The sequence below is a fragment of the Oratosquilla oratoria genome, chromosome 13 (assembly GCF_046742065.1).
Source record: "Oratosquilla oratoria isolate Oo_2021 chromosome 13, ASM4674206v1, whole genome shotgun sequence".
In the NCBI taxonomy this organism is placed as follows: Eukaryota; Metazoa; Arthropoda; class Malacostraca; order Stomatopoda; family Squillidae; genus Oratosquilla; species Oratosquilla oratoria.
The window spans coordinates 21,469,060-21,487,706 of record NC_134789.1 but is presented as its reverse complement, the minus strand read 5'-3'; the positions used below and the strand labels follow the sequence as shown (position 1 = coordinate 21,487,706).

General features: G+C 38.5%; 2 protein-coding genes across 5 annotated transcripts in view; one reads left to right on the top strand and one right to left on the bottom strand.

The window, feature by feature from the left end:
- The window catches only part of LOC143032340 (nucleosome-remodeling factor subunit NURF301-like), a 311,934-nt gene extending 303,128 nt beyond the window's left edge, over positions 1-8,806 (bottom strand). For all 3 annotated transcript variants that reach the window (XM_076196918.1, XM_076196919.1, XM_076196920.1), the window contains exon 1: positions 7,437-8,806. In XM_076196918.1, coding sequence (XP_076053033.1) covers positions 7,437-8,359 — 923 coding nt within the window. In that variant the 5' untranslated portion in view covers positions 8,360-8,806. The remainder of the gene's footprint in view (positions 1-7,436) is intronic.
- Positions 8,807-9,044: 238 nt separating this feature from the next.
- AIMP2 (aaRS-interacting multifunctional protein 2) overlaps positions 9,045-18,647 on the top strand; it is a 106,631-nt gene continuing 97,028 nt past the window's right edge. The window contains exons 1-2 of one of the 2 annotated variants that reach the window (XM_076196924.1): positions 9,045-9,163; positions 9,403-9,619. In XM_076196924.1, coding sequence (XP_076053039.1) covers positions 9,455-9,619 — 165 coding nt within the window. In that variant the 5' untranslated portion in view covers positions 9,045-9,163; positions 9,403-9,454. The remainder of the gene's footprint in view (positions 9,164-9,402; positions 9,620-18,647) is intronic. The other variant, XM_076196925.1, reaches the window with a different exon arrangement.

Here is an 18,647-nt window from a genome sequence, read left to right as displayed (position 1 = left end):
GTGCAGCCACCACACAGAAAAAACAGAACACTTCATTCTACAATGCCCTAGACAATAACACAATATTTCTTCCCTGAGTGACCTGTGGGCCTGCCCAGTGGCCTTTGCCAGCTACCTGGGAGACATGGGGCAATGGACCAATTGATTTGATATTCTATAATCTCTTTTCCACATGTTAAATAGTTTCTTTGTTCATACTAATTTACATGGGACCAATTATGGGCACCTGCTTGTGATGGTCCTGCAAGACGGAACATAGAATCATCACCCAGCTGTCCATTTTCTAAAGCCATCACTTCACCCCATTAGTAGGTAGTCTCAAAGGACTGACATTTGGTCTCTGTATTCTTTCACCTTTTCACATGTGTATAGCTGATAACTAAGGATTATTAGCGGAGGGAATTGCTGTATGAGGTATTCTGTATCTTCTGTGTGGTGATTGGATATGGGACAATTTGAATTGGTGGTCAAGCCTATTCTGTATTGGTACCATTTTAATATTGGATGATGTCCTGTGTGCAGGCATACCAGTGTGGTTCTTATTAGGTGTGAGAGTTTTATATGTGGGGCTTATGTCTGGGAATTGTTGTTGGAGTACTGAATTAGGTAGTAATTCTTGAATATACACAACTATTAATACATTCACAAGAAATTACTAAAGTTTTAATCCTGTTTGAGACTATTCCTTTATTGATATTTGAAATAAGCACCTACATCAATATGATGCAGAAGTGGCATTTAATAATTGTGGATACTATAAGTTGCCAAAATCTGGCAGTCTGGAGAGTAACACATTGAATCAAATGGAAGTTTGGTGTACATGGTTTTCATAATGATTCTCGTTCTATTTTTTATGAAAACTTAAGTTTCATGATCCAATAAAATAAGGATTTTTCTTTTCATTCTTTTGTTATTTAAAAAAGAAATTTAAGTTTCATAAATTGTTTACACAATTACCACTGTGAAAGTATACATGTGTACATACATATACCAAGGCTTTTTCCCCCTTACATGGAAGGTAGCCAAAAAAGAAAAAGGCATAAAATCATTCCCACCCATTCCATCCCTAAATACACTCTACTCCCCTCCACCCTCCCTCTTGTCTTAGCACCTCCTGGATGACGGGTCATCCCTGCACCTTGTCCATTGCCCTGGGTCAGAGGAAGTGTTGCAAGATACAGCACATCCACAGTAAGGCCGCTTCATTAAATCGACGGCCCCCCTCTCCATCCCCCCATGCAGATAAGGAGAAGACGGGGATAAATCCCTTGGCAGCTGTCTTCAAAATGTATCAGCATCCTCATCTCAATCTAGAGATGCAGCCCCATGGAGCTGATACTGTCTCTGAACCAGACTTAAAATCTCATGCCATCAACTTCAACTGTACTTTCCACATTGAGTCAGTGTACAACTGGTGACTGCTCCCCTCCTCCTACAATGGTAAGCCAGTGACAAAGAAACTTCCCACATTACTACAACACAAATACCAGTCCAACATATCTTCCCAGAGAAATCTATAGGATCTGGGGACTGCTGCCAACTGCTGTAGAACTATGGGGTTTTCGTCGGTGAAATTCAAAGTAACCATTATCATTATCACATGTTCCTACTGATGCCCCCCCCCAACAAACACACACTATTCCCTTTATATCATAGATGCCTCCAGCCACTTGACTATTCTATTCCCATCTTAATCTTGTGGAAAAGTCTAATATCTAGTTACTTTGCCAATGGCTTTCTAAAATCAATTTGAGCCAAATATATTCCTTATCCTTCAATATCCTTGGTTCATTCATCTAAAACTGTAATCAATTGTTATGTGGTGAACCTACAAGGTAGAAAGCCATACTGTCAATTACTAATCTGTTTGCTTTCTTATGCTTACTAATTTTCTAGTCTTTAGCTTTATAATATTACTGAGTTCTTACACTTCACCTAAAGTTCCACTGATATTTCATTTCCCTCACTTATTACTCCAGTGCCACCCTTTATAAGTACTTGTTAGTCTTCCATAATTCTTATTTTCTTCCATAAATGTGTGTTCACTGGCAATTAATGGTTATGTGCTGCACTCATTTTCACTATTTTTTTTGTGATATATACTGTTTTATGGGCTCCATAAATTTGTTTCTCATATAAGTTCATTTTTCTTCTACATCCAATTGATAAAATTTTCTCATATTGATATAAGCATCTGTCATAAACACAGACAAGAATCTAACATTCCTTACTAGAGATCTATGGGAGGGCCTAAGGATTGTTGCCAGCTGTTGTGAGTTTCTAGTAAGTGAAACTCAAGACAACACTTATGTGTTGTTAATATCATCTGACCAATTATATTAAATATGGTGTGCCAATTTACATTAAAATATGTGAATACATATGCTACTTCATTAAAAACTAAGTGTATGTAGTTATATTACTGAAAATCATCTACTGTACTTAGTACACTCATTGTCTATAAATTTCCCTGTGATAAATACCAGGATACAAATGTCATTAAGAAGTATAAATATATAATTGAGAACAACTTTGAATTAAGAACCCTCAGTTCTAACAGCCACCAACAACCAATGTGGTGTTTTCCTTAGCCTTTCTTTTAACAAAGTGAAGTACTTTAAGGATTTCTGAGTCAGCTAATCTCACACACTTTTATTTAGCTGTGGAGTAAATGTAAGACAATTAAGACATCTTAATTGACTGATCAAGACTCCATTTTGCCTGAGGTCTACCCTTCAGCTAAATACAAATCACTTGGCATCAACTACAGCAAAAAATATGTGAGCTATGTCACTGCCTGAGTTAAATATATGTCAGCCATTCCCAAACTGTAATATGAATTGGGGTAATTCACTGCATAACTTAAATCTTACCTTAACATTAACAAGACTTTCATATACATTGCTTTAAGGAATTTTCTCCCCTAAGTGGTCATTTCTCTTCTGGTGCACAGCTTTAGATAGCCAACCTTGGCAGATCATTGTGGAGATACTCTAAATTTAAGACCACTAACTGTCAACAACCAAACTCTTTGTTAATGTAGATGAAACACTTTCCAGTCATTCTTTAAGTAATGTCTTTCAGTGGCAGCTTATCAACAAATGCTGATGTATCAGGACTGTAGCTTCCAACACCTCTTGATGTTGGCAGGGGGTTGGAAACCTATCATATGAATCAAGCTATTGACCTAGTTCTCTTGTAGGAGACCCACAGCTTCCAGAAAACTAGCCAGTCACCAGTTCAGTTATTCACTCTGTGAAAAGATTTTGTGTTACTGTCTGGAAAGAGTAGATGTAGGACAGTATGATATAGAGTATTCTGCATCTTTTGTGTGGGACAACTGGTGCCTCTTGCCAATAGGCCAATTCTGTATTGGTACTGTTTTACTGCTAGGTGGTGACTTGAATGTAGGCATGCCAGTGCAATTCCTGCATATATTAACCCCTTCCATACGGGGCCGCACACGTAGGCGTCATGGGGAGCGAGTGTATTCGCGAGGCTGCCATATCGGCGTCTTGATAATATTTATTGTAGTCGCCCCTCCATAATGACATTCTTTCTAATTCTTTTGTAATCGCATTTTCTATGGTTATCAAAATTCACGGGTGAAGAGAGAACGATCGATATAAGCGGTGACTATATCTTATGATGCGAGTATTATTACGACACGTCGTACGGCTGGCATTGGCTGCTGCCACCGAGATCTAAGTCCATGACGCCTACGTGTGCGGCACCGTATGGAAGGGGTTAAGAGTGATTCCTCAGTTCAGTTATCTCTGAGGGGAGTTTCATGAGGTTTGCTAGTCTATTGCAAAAATACTTGGTATAGACTAGGTGATATAGCTGGAACAATTCATGAATTCAAATCTAAGTACAACTGGAAAGTAAGGATATACACCAAGTTTGAACCATACATGAATTTGAAGTTAGGTTTGATAAACTGGAGTGTAAGAGATTGTATCCCACAAGTATTGCTCCTTTACTGTATATTACAATTAAGTAAATACACTTGTGTTGAAGTTGTTTGGATATATGGAAAGACTATCAAAAGGAACTAAAGTGAAGTAAGTTTAAAAGGAAGATGAAGGAGGCAGATGGATAGGGTGAAGTGGACAATGGATGTGAAAGGAATGCCTGTTAAGCAAGGAAGATACTACCAAAGATGGGAGTGAATGGAGAGTACATGGATGAAGGAAGGACATGGCATGAATGAATGCTCTTGTCTACTCTGTATATATATATATATATATATATATATATATATATATATATATATATATATATATATATATATATATATATATATATATACACAGTATAAGCTCTTTTAACCGGCAAGAGTGGGACCAAAGACGTGCCGGAAAGGGGAAATCCCAGTTACGAGAAGGAATTAAAAAAAAAAAAAAAAATACATTTATTGCCTTTATTCATAGAGTACTTAAATAAAATTCATTCAATGGCTTCACTTTTGTTGTTTATTTATTTACCAGTATATTCATCTTTATTTATTTTCATGAAATCACGTATGTCTCTTTGTTTAGAATGTTTGTCTCTCTGCATTAAAAATTCATTTTGAAGACTATGAAGAGACATCATGACGTGAGTCCCCATGTAGGTGCACTGCTCCGCAAACTTGATAAATGCTGCCAATCCTTTAGCGGCATCCTTCCACATTACTCTTGGCTCTGGGTCATCTTCCTCTTCACTATCAGCCTCTGTTTCCTTACCATGCTTCTCCTCAATCACTGCCTGAATGATTTCGTCGTCAGTTAGTGTGGGGGTGATAGCTTCGTCATTGTCGACCTCCATCCACTCCTGAAGGGCTTCATCAGTGACGCTAAACTTAGCACTACCACGCATATCCTTCAACTCAGCCATCACTGCCTTCCTTTGCTGTCGGTATGTGTTTGTGTGTTGAGAGAGTTGCTAATAGACAGTCGCACGCTTAACATCAGGCGTCTTATTACGGTGGGCACTGGGCCTGACGGAGCGGCGGGATTTATGGGAGATGGCGGGAAAGATGCACGCAGGAGTGGCGCGGGAATTTTAAATTTTATTTTTTCGAATTTTTACATTTTTACACAAAATTGTTATTTCCTCATTAATAATATGCCGGTTATAAGAAGGAGCCGGATACGAGAATAACAGATAAAAGAGCTTTTACTGTATATATATATATTTTTTTTCCCAGTGGATGAATGGAGAGGGGTCATCATATAATGAACTGGTGGGGGTAAACCAGCTCCAGCTGTTGGGTCCTCCAGTGGAAGTGGTGACTTTCACTCCCTCAGAGCTGAGCAGTGTTAAAATGGGAGGGTCAACAATTTGGATTTGAATAGGTACATACTTTGACTGCATCCAACTTTGGTGTAAGGGTCTTGCACTTTTTTGGGGGTGGGGACCCAGTCTGGTGAATTGGCTGCATGTTATTGTATCTACCTAATTATAGTGTACAGGAAAGGAGCAATGCTCACTGGGTCCTGTCTCCCATTCTCTAATTTTCTAAAATTCATGGACAGTTCCAACTTGATCTATATCTTTGATTTCCAATTATCATATTTAGATTTGAACTAATGTACTGTTTGAGCTTGGGTTATATCACCTTCAAAATATTCCATATATTTATACATCTATATGGAAAACTACATTTCTTCACATCCTTTTGACATGTCTTTCTTAATTTATTTCCATGACCTCTTAAAGCTCTCCCATCTTTAATCAGGAGATCTCTTCTGTCAATGCAATCTATCCCCTTTAGTGAGCTGAACACTAATCATGTCACCTCTTCCTCTACAATCTTTCAAAGTTGGCAGGCCCAGTACATTTAGTCTTTCCTCATGATTTATCTGCCAGGCTGGGGACCAGTTTAGTTGCTGCCCTTCGTATTCTCTCAATCTTGCTTATATCCTTCACGCTGTGTGGGGACCATACTGCTGATGTATATTCCAGTCTTGGACATATCAGAGTTTCTATGATTTTTTTTTTTTTTATCTATTCATCCATATAATGGAATGCCACTTTAATCTTCTGCAGTCATCTATATGTCTCTCCCACAATCCTAATATGTTTGTCAGGTGACAGGTTGTCTTTTATCAACACTCCCAAGTGTGTGGTATAAATTATGCAGTAACATGCAATCAATATAGACCAGAGCTTCACATCATTTTGCCTATGTTGGAGGAAATCTACCATTGAGAAATTATACTACTTCATTTTACTGTGACTGTCCCTCCATTATGGTGTCACACTCCCCCTTTTAATACTATTTTGTACCACTTCTTTGAGTACATATTTCCATTTTTGCCTTTCCCCTGTGGTAGAGGGAAGAAAGAATGCTTCCACCAAGTCTTTCCACTCATATCATAAAGATAGCTAAAATTTCTTCGATTTCCATATACATCAAAACAAACATGCATCTTGAAGCTCTCATTGAGCTTTGAGTTGTCAGTATTATATCACTTTTAGCGACTTTTGTTGTTGTTGTTGATTTCTACCAATATATATATACATACCAACTGCTTTCTCCCCTTTACAAAGGAGGTAGCCAAAAACAGAGGCATAAAATCCACTCCCACCCATTCCATCACCACATACTCCACTTCCATTCATCCCCCCTCCCTCCCTCTTATTTTGGCTCCTCCTGGATGACAGGTCATCCCTTCATCTCAGGACACGGGTCGTAGTAATTAATGCTCGGCAGCGACCGGCGATTTCCTATGGTGCCCAGGCGTTGTGTTTGTTTTTTTCAGTTCCAATGGTTCATATCATATGAATGATTTGTCTACTAGTGAATTCATGAAAAAATTGCTGAATTTCCCGATTTGTGCGTCGTTTCTCCTGTTAAATTCAATTTATTTTTTAATTAATTCACTAGTAGACGAATCATTCATATGATATGAACCACTAGATCTGAAAAAACAGGCTTACACAACACCCGGGCACCATAGGAAATCGCCGGTCGCTACCAGGCGTTATTTAGCAGGACCACAGGACACTGATGTATTACAATTTACAAAATTAATACTTAATTTACTACTGCTATATCATTTAGATGTGCACTTCTTTAAACTTACCAAATATTTGATTATACAAATCAAAGTTTGAGATTCTAAGGATATGTTTTCAAAATACATTTACCAAATATAGCAATTATTGCCAAATTTCAAATACCTGTACTATAAATTGATCAATTATGGTTCAGTGCCACTCATATCTAACATGAATCCAATATCTGGCATGAAACATGGCCTACATCAGCAGCCTTCCCTTAAAATTTGCCAATTACTTCATAATTTCGATTTACATATATTTGAGTAATAATCAAGTTAATGATAGTATCTGCTTAAGTGTCAATATTAGCCTACAATTTATCTCTAACCAACTTCAGAGACATGCTAATTGAAACTAAACTAAAGTAAATGAACAAAGCAACTTACCTGTTTTCCAATGATGTAAATGGGTAGTCACAAGATTCCAAGATTTGTAGAGTAGGGTAGAACTCTTTATCACTTTGCAGGTACTGACACAGACTCTCAGGCCAAGTGAGAGCATCGATAAAGTAAAGTATCACATTGATTGAGTCCTTTTGGTCAAGAGGTCCGAAATGGGTTTGCTGAGAGTCCTCTTCACGAATTAAGGCTTTCAGCAACATCATATGTATTTCAGCAAGAAGAGAACTCTGCTCTTCTGCCATTAACGCAGCACAAAAGTCTTCAAACCGGAATGGCGACAACCGTACAAGCGTCCGAAAATGGCGTAACACTTCATATATGCTCACAGCACGTAAAATATAAGCATGAGGTAATAGCAGGTCATCTGAGGACCTAGGCAGTTCAAGAGGTGGGTACTCTCTATCCTGCAACCACACAGGTACTGGAGTCTGTGAACGAAAGTTGTAAAAGGTTTTTGTAGGAGTACCCCCATTTGTGGAGAAACTTGAAACTGAATTATCTTCCCCATAGGAGTCAACTTCTTCTACATCCTCAATAGGTATCCCGACGTCATCATCTTCTTCATCAAAGAAACTTCTGGAGTCACTCCCCTTGTCAGAAATATCATCCAATTCAAAATCAGACCCATACAAGTATTCTGAATCTTTGTCATCTACTTCTGGATTGTAACCACGTCTGATTTTACTTTTAACACCAAACTGAGACCCATTTCTGTCATCACTGAAGGAATCAAAGGATCTTGATGGTGTACTGGATCTGGAATGATTACTCTCCTCCTCTTGATCCAACAAGTACTTTGGCTTCTTTATGATTCTGTTGATATTATTTCTCGACATTCTTTCAGCTCCATAACTCAGCACTGGAGTCGACCGTGGTCGGCCTCTTTTTCTCTTTCTTTCAGACATCATGAGAAGCTATTATGCATGAAAATCACCTCGTACCTGTCACACTGATCAGTAGGTCAATGTAAACACAAACAAACCAACAAGACTGACATCTCCCGCAGCATCTTCAAATTATCCCAAACGTCGGCGCCATTTTTCATTGCAAGGTCACGTGACCATACTCTTATAACTCCTATTTTAAGACACTCTCTCCCACAAATAAACTATTCTACATGTCTTCAGGACATTGATTTTGTGGCAGAAACATTCCAAACATTGGAAAGATAAAGATAAACACGAATTTTCGAAGATACGTCCGAGTTCAACGGGTATTACAACCACAGCTTACTGCCATCGTTTGACAAACAACGGCGAGTAACGACTACTCCAATTGGTCAGAAGTCGGGCAGCCATGACAACAAACCAAACCGTTTATAAAATTTTGTCTATGTATTTGTTGATTTGACAAATAAAAAGTAAGTAAAATGCATACAAACTGAGTGTGATATTGCAAAGGGCCCGTAATATGCAACATATATGGGAAGCTTTTACATGAGAGCCAAATGTACACAGTCGCCAATCGCTCCATAGACCAATGGGAGTGCAGCACACATGTCAGTTAGACTGACTTACTAAAACACTTGCAACGACTTTTTTTTTTATTTCTTCCACAATCAGTACTTCATAAATTTGTAATCATGTGAAGTAAGAAGCCCACTCCTATTTCTAGATAATATGTATTTCAAAAAACTAATATAGATTTCATAAAGTATTGAGTCGCCGTCAGATAGAGGAATGACGCAGAAATCATTTCACCAAGTTTCTACGGTGAATCTTTGTTTATATCTTACAGTTTTAACTCTTTGCACATATATATAGATGTATATTGTAATTCCACTTGCTTATTTATGATTACCATTGTGCATTTTTTTTATTTATTACAAATATTAGCTATGAAACAAAACATACTCATTCAGCACAGTTTGTATAGCAGGAATCCTACAAAGTTGCTAAAGAGAAAGTATTGGATTCTATATTAGTTTTATTTTAATACTACTTTCGATTAGGATCTTTACTCCGGGGCATTGCACATGAGGAGTGAAACATCAAGACTGCGAAATGTATCATCTAGACAAGCAAGTGCAGCTGCAGGAAAACATAAGTTTACCAACATGTATGTATCACATTGAACCACTAAACACCATTAGTAAATTGGACGTTGCCTCGTCATATTATGGTCAAAGTGGGAACACATTGCTAGACCATACTACTTCTGATATGAAGGTAACTATATGCTATAGCAATTACAGTAAACGCATGAAAATGTGAATGTGACAGTAAAACATAATGGATGTAGGTTTAACGTTTGAATGTTTTAGTTGAAGTGAGAACTTAACGAAATTTGCATGATAATTATTTTGTATTAATAATTCAGGAAATGTACATAGTACATACTGAATACTAAGTGGACTGGTCTGGTATAATTTTAACAGTAGAGACTAGAGTAGCCTGTATCATAATATTAAATATGTGTTATATTGAAAATGTCACTATTTACGTAGTGTTTTCCAAATAGCTATAAGGTAATTTGGGAATGTAAAGTGAAATTAGGTGACCATGTGTTACTTTTTTTTTTTATATACTTTCTACTTACTTTCGGTATACTTTTGGTAATTTTGTCTGTTAATGACATGGCTGAAGTCGGCTTCTGCACGTTCCAAGTTGTCCTTGGTTCTGAACTGCTTCTGGCAGGGTGTTGTGGTGGCTGTAGGGGTATCCTGGTATCAGTGGATGGTCTGGTAACCCATCCAGCCATTTGTCCAGCTTTCTCTTGAAAGTCTCCGGGCTAGTATCTGTCTGGTCCCGGAGATCTCTTGGGAGGCAGTTGAACAAACGAGGTCCATTATGAGTGAAGGAGTTGTGTTTTATTGTCCTCACTCTTTGAATGGAGCCTACTGTACCCTTTATGTAGCAGAGTCTTCCTTTTCTCAGATGATAGTTTGACACAATCCCCACATTTGGCACTCTGCCCACCAGGATTTTCCACACAAATAATTATATACCGTTCCCTTCTCCTCTGCAGAGAGTACAGTTTTAACTGGCTTAGTCTTTCCCAGTAGTTTAGGTGCTGTATTCCCTGAATTTTTACAGTGAAGGACCGCTGGATGGCTTCTAGGTTTGCTATTTCTTGTATTTTGTATGGAGACCATAGCTGGCAGCAGTACTCGAGCCTTGGAACAACCAGACACTTCCATAGGGTCTACAGGCACTACCCTTCTCTGGAGTTGAAAGTTCTGAGCACCCACCCACTCAAGTTTCTTCCTGCTTCTATTATTTTATTGATGTGGTGTGAGAATGTTGCATCATTGCTCATGTATACTCCCAGGTCTTTGACATGCTCTTTTTCTGTGATGAGGTGGCTGTTATACTTGTAGCTTGTGGAGTTTTTAAGGTCTTCATTTCTCCCATAGCGTACAAGTTCAAATTTCTCACCATTCAATGCCATGTTGTTTGAAGCTGCCCAAATTTGTATTTCATTGAGGTCCTTCTGAGTATTTGCTGCATCTTCTGGGCATGTTATCTGCTTTTTCAGCCTGGTGTCATCAGCAAAAGAGGATGCTTCAGTATACTTCAGTTTCTCATCAATGTCTCCTACATGGATAATGAAGAGGAGCGGCCCTAGCACTGATCCTTATGGTACACCACTTTTTACTCTATTGGGCTCGGACAGTTCGCCTTGGACAGATACTTGTTGAGTTCTACCTGTTAGAAAACTGTGCATCTTCCAAGTGAGCCCGTTATTCAGTGATTTTGTAGCTTATGTAGGAGAATGCCATGATCTACCTTGTCAAAAGCCTTGACGAAGTCAAGGTAGATCACGTCAGCATTCCAGCCATCTTGTGTGCTTTCAAGGATCCTCTCATGGTGCTTGAGTAAGTGGGACAGACACGATCGACCCTGCCTGAAACTGTGCTGTCCATCATTGAAGGCTTCCTTAGTTTCCAGGAAATCCACCATCCTCTTCCTTATGATTCTTTCACAAAGTTTCACAATGTGAGAAGTTAAGGCTACTGGTCTGTATTTGCTCGCCTGACCTCTACTACCTCCCTTATGTTTGGGTGTGATGATGGAAGTCTTCAGTGTAGTAGGAACTGTGCCAGATTTGATTGATATGTCCCAAAGCATCTGAAGTGGTTTTGCTAGCTCCTGTCCACAGTTTCTTAGTAGTTGTGTGTGGAAACCATCCGGTCCCGCTGCCGCGTCAGGTGGAATAGCTTTTATTGCCTCTGTTATGTCCTGTTCACTGATCTTGATAGATGAGAGTATTTGGGGGCTGTTTGGGGAGTCTGTAAAGAAAGTTTTTGCATCTTCTACCATCTTCTCTTTCTTTGGGTCACTGAAGACACTCTCGTACTGTGACTTAAGTATATTTGCCATTTGCTTGGGTTCTCCATTCAGTACACCATTCAGATCGTATAGAGGCCCAACTACTGATCTGTTCTTTAATTTCTTTTTGGCGTATGAGAAAAAGTATTTTGGGTTATCCCTTATCCGCAGTATCACTTCTAGCTTTTCCCTCTGGTGTTGCTCTTCATGGGATAGCTTAATCTTTTTCTCAATCTCTTCTATATGAGATTTAATTTTTTTATGGGACAGTTTTAATAAATTTATGTTACATGTATCAGTAATATGAAATTTGAAGAAGAAAAAAAGTTACAGTACTGTAAATCAAGATGGTTATAAATCTTTATATTGGTATTATCAGAATAAATTCAGATTTAATAATAAGGGTACTAGAAAATTTCCAGTAGCTTTTAGATTTTTTTATTTGAGCAACATTTGATTTTGATAACACTGCAATTGAGAATATCTAATGTTCTATTTATGTTTACTGGAATGGGCATACTAGTGCCATTCAGCGAGAATACAATGCAATATACTGTATGATGGTAATGCAAGAGTGTCCACAGGGATAAAATACTAGTAAATAACTGTTTATAACAACAACAATTATACAATAGTGCCATATGGCACTTCCATAACTAGAAACTATTATCAGGTATATCATCCAAGGCTGCCATAGTTTACTCATTTTAATGTTATTATGATTATAGGCTACCAGTTAAAACTAAACAAGTGGTTTGGTATTGAAATTGCAGAAAATGGGCATCAGCATTGAGTAGGTATGGGCACAAAATTAAAAAAAGAAATTAACCCTTAAATTATTGTTGTATATGAAAGACAACTTTATTAGAAACCAAATTCCTCTTAAATTTTTTAAATAGTTTGAAAAATAAGGGAGATATGGTTTTTTTAAATTATTTTTGGCTAGACTTTACCATAACAAAATGTTTGAATTAACCCCTTCGTTACCGACCCGTCAACCTTACGTAAACAAACGTTTCAAACTGTCCCATGAATGGCTGGAGCCTTATGTTTGTAAACAGACACTTGCCACCGCGTGGGTAGAAATAACCCAGAAACCAAGGCCTTGAGAGCCCTCAATACACACGGCTTATAACTGTGACACATGCGTGTCATGGGGAGCACGCTCGGTTCCTGGCGGGTGCACTCAGCTGTGACACGCAGGTGTCACAAAACACACATCCGGTACTCAAGGGGTTAAGGGTGCTAATTTGTAAAGATTTCGGTAAAGAAATACACATTAACTCTAAACCACTTGTCTAATTTGATTAAAATTTGGAATACTTGGGTTTTATGGATCAACAAATCACATGAGCATGTCAAAAACAATGAGAGACATCTCCATCATACCATACTTGCCTTTTCATGGCAACCATGAAGTTGTCAATTTTCAGATTATCATCACTAAAATCCAAACCACTGGCCCAATTGACATACAACTTGGCATGTGAAGGTTTTATGGGCCAATAAATCACCCGAGCATGTCAACAACTTTGCAAGACCTTCTTCTTATACCATTCTTACTAACAACTATCATGTTGCCATGGCAACTATTGTTAATTTAGAAATGATATAATCCTAACCACTGGCTCAATTGACATGCAACTTGGCATGTGAAGGTTTTATGGGTCAACAAATCACCTTGCAGGGCCTTCTTCTTATACCATTCTTACTAATACCTATCACATTGCCATGGCAACTGTTGTCAATTTAGAAATAATCTATAAAATCCAAACCGCTGGTTCATTAAAGGTCACTGAATCTCATTAAAGACATTGACAGACTGGAAAAAGTACAACGGCGAGCCACAAAACTGATTCCAAATATCAAAAATAAATCATACGAAAATTGACTAAAACATGAATCTGTTTTCCCTAAAAAAGCATAGACTCAGAGGTGACTTGATACAGGTCTTTAAGATTTTAAAGGAAATTGACAACATCAAAAGTGACAAAATTTTCACATTGAATGAGAATCAGACAAAAAACAATGGTCTCAAACTGTCTGGAAATAGATTCAATTTGGAAGTAGGTAGAAACAACTTTGCCAACCGTATAGTTAATGAATGGAATAAACTTCCTGCACAGGTAGTGCAATGTAGTTCAGTTCGAAGCTTTAAGAATCATTTAGATAAATACCTAAGCAAGATGCTGTAATGATTATAATTTATTTTATATTATTTGTTTTTGTTTTGTTATCATTTGTCTGTCTGATTTTCATTTATTATTAGTTATATGTCAATTTATTATTATTTACTATTTACCTGTTTGTTTATTATTTAACTATACCTATGCATCTATTTATGTATTTTATTTGTTATTTACATTATTATAGTTTTTATTTATTATTTTATTATTATGATTTTTTTTCGCATTCGACCTAGATATGGATCAAAAGGTCTCCTGTCGGTATGCTCCACCTTTGTAATCCTTTGCATGTGAAGGTTTTATGGGTCAACAAATCACCTGAGCATTTCATTAACATTACAGGACCTTCTTCTTATACCATTCTTACTAACACCTATCATGTTGCCATGGCAACTGCTGTCAATTTAGAAATAATCAATAAAATCCAAACCGCTGGCCCAATTGACATGCAACTTGGCATGTGAAGGTTTTATCATAAAGCCCAATTCCTCAAAAACAAACAAATATTCACCGATTCAAATGCAAATTTGGTTATCAACCTTGGCAAATTAGTTTTCCAAGTAAAAATATTAAGGTAAGGCACCAAGAAACCAATATTTTAATGTAAGAAAACTGCTTTTAACCTATTTTCTCCCAGATATGAGCAGCTCAAGATCGTTGGGTATTATACACTTGGTGATTTGTTGACCCAAAAACCTTCACATGCCAAGTTGCATGTCAATTGGGCCAGTGGTTTGGATTTCATTGATTATTTCTAAATTGACAACAGTTGCCATGGCAGCATGATAGTTGTTAGTAAGAAAGGTATAAGAAGAAGGTCCTGCAATATTAATGACATGGTCAGGTGATTTATTGACCCATAAAATTTATGGGTCAATAAATCACCTGAGCATGTCATTAACATTGCAGGACCTTCTTTTTATTGATTATTTCTAAATTAACGACAGTTGCCATGGCAGCATGATAGGTGTAAGTAAGAATGAATGATATAAGAAGGTCCTGCAATGTTAATGACATGCTCAGGTGATTTATTGACCCATAAAATTTATGGGTCAATAAATCACTTGAGCATGTCATTAACATTGCAGGACCTTCTTCTTATACCATTCTTACTAACACCTATCATGCTGCCATGGCAATTGTTGTTAATTTAGAAATAATCAATGAAATCCAAACCACTGGCCCAAATGACATGCAATTTGGTTGATTGATTGATTGATTTATGGAATTTTTGGCTTGAAGGCCATACGTCGGAGCCGGTAGGCCACTCAGCACACATGCATGGTATGAGAATGTTATAAGAAGGTCCTGCTATGTAAATGACATGCTCAGGTAATTTATTGACCCATGAAATTTATGGGTCAATAAATCACCTGAGCATGTCATTAACATTGCAGGACCTTCTTCTTATACCATTCTTACTAACACCTATCATGCTGCCATGGCAACTGTTGTTAATTTAGAAATAATCAATAAAACCCAAACCACTGGCCCAATTGACATGCAATTTGGTTGATTGATTGATTTATGGAATTTTTGGCTAGAAGGCCAAATGTCGGAGCTGGTAGGCCATTCAGCACACATGCAACTTGGCATGTGAAAATTTTTGGGTCAACAAATCACCAAGTGTATAATACCCAACGATCTTGAGCTGCTCATAACCGGGAGAAAATACGTTAAAAAAAAAAAAAAAAAAATTCTTACAATAAAATAATATTTTATTGATGCCTTACCTTAATATTTTTACTCAAAAAACTAATTTGCCAAGGTTGATAACCAAATTTGTGTTTGAATCGATGAATATTTATTTCTTTTTGAAGAATCGGGCATACACTTGCACAACAAGATAATTTGAATATCCTGTGCATACACTGAATGCTCAAAGCATTCAAACTAAGCCAAACAAAATCCAACAGGTCGCAAAGTATGGTGTTGTAAACAGTACCAGCGCGATTGTGGCGCCGCGCTTGTTTCCACGCATATCTACATTGAGTAATGAATGTGTGTACACCATATGATAGGTGCAATTCAGTCATAGATGAATGAACAAAGTGTTTGGGTTCTTGTATAATATATTTTTCATGGATATTACTGTAGAGAAGAAGAATGATAAAAACTAATACATCAGGAATTGGAAGGTGTACCAGATGGAGTTAAGAGTGATGAAATTTAAGAAAATGACAATGTGGGTAGGTAGACAGCATGAAGGGGGAAGTATAAGCAAAGAGCTTAGTAGGAGGTGAATTAAGAGTTACTAAAATAAGAGGACAGGCAATTTTGAAAGGTGAAATCCTGTAAGGAAACCAGTCTATTGATAGGTTCCCAATAAAGGGTTCTTCACCCTCACTAACTTAGAAGTCTGCAGTTATCACAGTTTGTCATTTTTCTTATTTTGGGTTTGATCATGGAGTTGCACTCAACATCCAAAGATTTGTGATTGAGATGGGGAGTTTATCTGGCACACCATGTAGGAAAATTTCATGGTTTCTCTAGAATATCTACTCTCCCACCTGCTATGTTCTTAATGTGTGTTGGATTGTATTTGAAAAGTGTACATATATATATGGAAGGTAAGTTGAGAGTGGAGGACAGATGGAGGAAGAGGAAAGGGACAAAAGGTCGGGAGGTGCTTAGAGTGAACTCTCTAAACGAAGAGGAAAAGGAGAAGGAGTACAAGAGGAAGCTGAAGGAGTGGGAGGGAGTGGAGGTAGGTGTGGAGGAGGAATGGGGATGGTTCAAGGAGGGAGTCACAAAGTGTGCAAGGATGGTGTGTGGAACAAGAAGGTCAGGAGGAAATAGAAGGAAGGGTAGTGAATGGTGGGATGAGGAAATGAAGAAGGTTGTAGAAGAGAAGAAGCGAGCTTTCACAGATTGGTTACAAAGTAGGACGAGGGAGTCATATGAGACTTACAGGGAAAAGAAAAGAGAAGTAAAGAAAAAGGTAAAGGAGGCAAAGAGGAGAGCAGATGTAAAATGGGGTAAGAGTATGACAGAAAATTTTGAAAGTAATAAAAAGATGTTTTGGAAAGAAATTAAGAGAGGAAGAGGAGGCGAATCAAGTAGAGAAGAAAAGGTAAAAGGTGCAGATGGAGAGATGATAATGGAGGAGAAGGCAGTAAGGGGAAGATGGGCAGAATATTTTAGGGAGTTGCTAAATGTGAAGGAGGATAGGGAGGGAAAGATAGCTGCAGTGGGAAATGCTAAGACAGTGAGAGTGAGGAGAATGGAGGAGAAATAAGGAAGGATGAAGTGAAGGCAGCAGTTAAGATGATGAAAGCAGGTAAGGCACCTGGTCTGGATGGATGCCATGCAGAATGTCTTAAAAAAGGAGGTATAGTGATGGTGGAGTGGCTGGTGAGGTTATTTAATGTTTGCTGGAGAGAGGGTAGAGTGCCGGAGGACTGGAGGAGTGCGTGTATAGTTCCACTTTACAAGGGAAAGGGGGACAAGTGTGAATGTAGTAGTTTCAGAGGGATTAGCTTGTTAAGTGTAGTTGGGAAGGCTTATGGGAGGATCTTGATTGAGAGGATTAGGAGAGGAACAGAGGGAGTAATTGGTGAGGAACAGTGTGGGTTTAGGACAGGTAGAGGTTGTGTAGATCAGATTTTTGTGGTAAGACAGATATGTGAGAAAGCTATAGGTAAGGGGAAGGATGTTTTCTGGGCCTTTATGGATCAGGAAAAGGCTTATGACAGGGTAGACAGAAAGGCACTGTGGGAGGTTATGCAGATATACGGGATAGGAGGAAAGCTTCTGGGAGCTGTCAAGAGTTTTTATGAGAGTAGTAGAGCTTGTGTCAGGATTAGAAATGGAGAGAGTGAGTGGTTTGAAGTAAAGGTGGGACTTCGTCAGGGATGCGTTATGTCACCCTGGCTGTTTAACTTATACATGGATGGGGTGGTGCGAGAGGTGAATGCAAGGGTAGTGGGTCAGGGATTGGAGATGGTTAAGGAAAATGGAGAAAAGTGGGAGGTGAGCCAGCTGTTGTTTGCGGATGACACTGCGCTTGTGGCAGGATCGGAGGAGGGACTGAGGAAGCTGGTGACAGAGTTTGGGAGAGTGTGTGATAGAAGAAAGCTGAAGATAAATGTGGGTAAAAGTAAGGTGATGAGATGTACAAGGGGTGAAAGTGGCAGTAATCTGGAAGTGAGCATTAAGGGAGAGCAACTGGAGGAAGTGGATAGTTTCAGATATTTGGGTGCAAATGTGGCAGGAAAGGGTGGAGTGAAGGTGGAGGTAGAATGTAGATTGAGAGAAGCGAGTAAATGCCTTGGTGGTTTAAAAAGTGTAATGAGGAATAGGAATCTGGGAATGGATGCTAAGAGGAGACTGTATGAAGGAGTGATTGTGCCAACAGCACTGTATGGAGCAGAAACATGGAACATGAGAGAGGAAGAGAGAAGGAACTTGAATGTGTTTGAGATGAAGTGTCTGAGAAGTATGATGGGGGTTACTAGGCTAGATAGAGTGAGAAATGAGGAAGTGAGGAGGAGAACAGGGGTGGAAAGGGAGCTGGGAGATAGGGTGGATGAAAGAGTATTAGGATGGTTTGGACACCTGGAAAGAATGAGTGAAGAAAGACTAGTAAAGGAGGTATGGAAGGCAGATGTGGAGGAAGAGAACATGAGGGGACGTCCTAGAATGAGATGGATGGATGGGGTGAAGGGGGCTTTGGGGAAGAGGGGAATGTCGGTTGAGGAAGGACGGGAGAGGACAGAAGACAGGGGTGAATGGAGAAT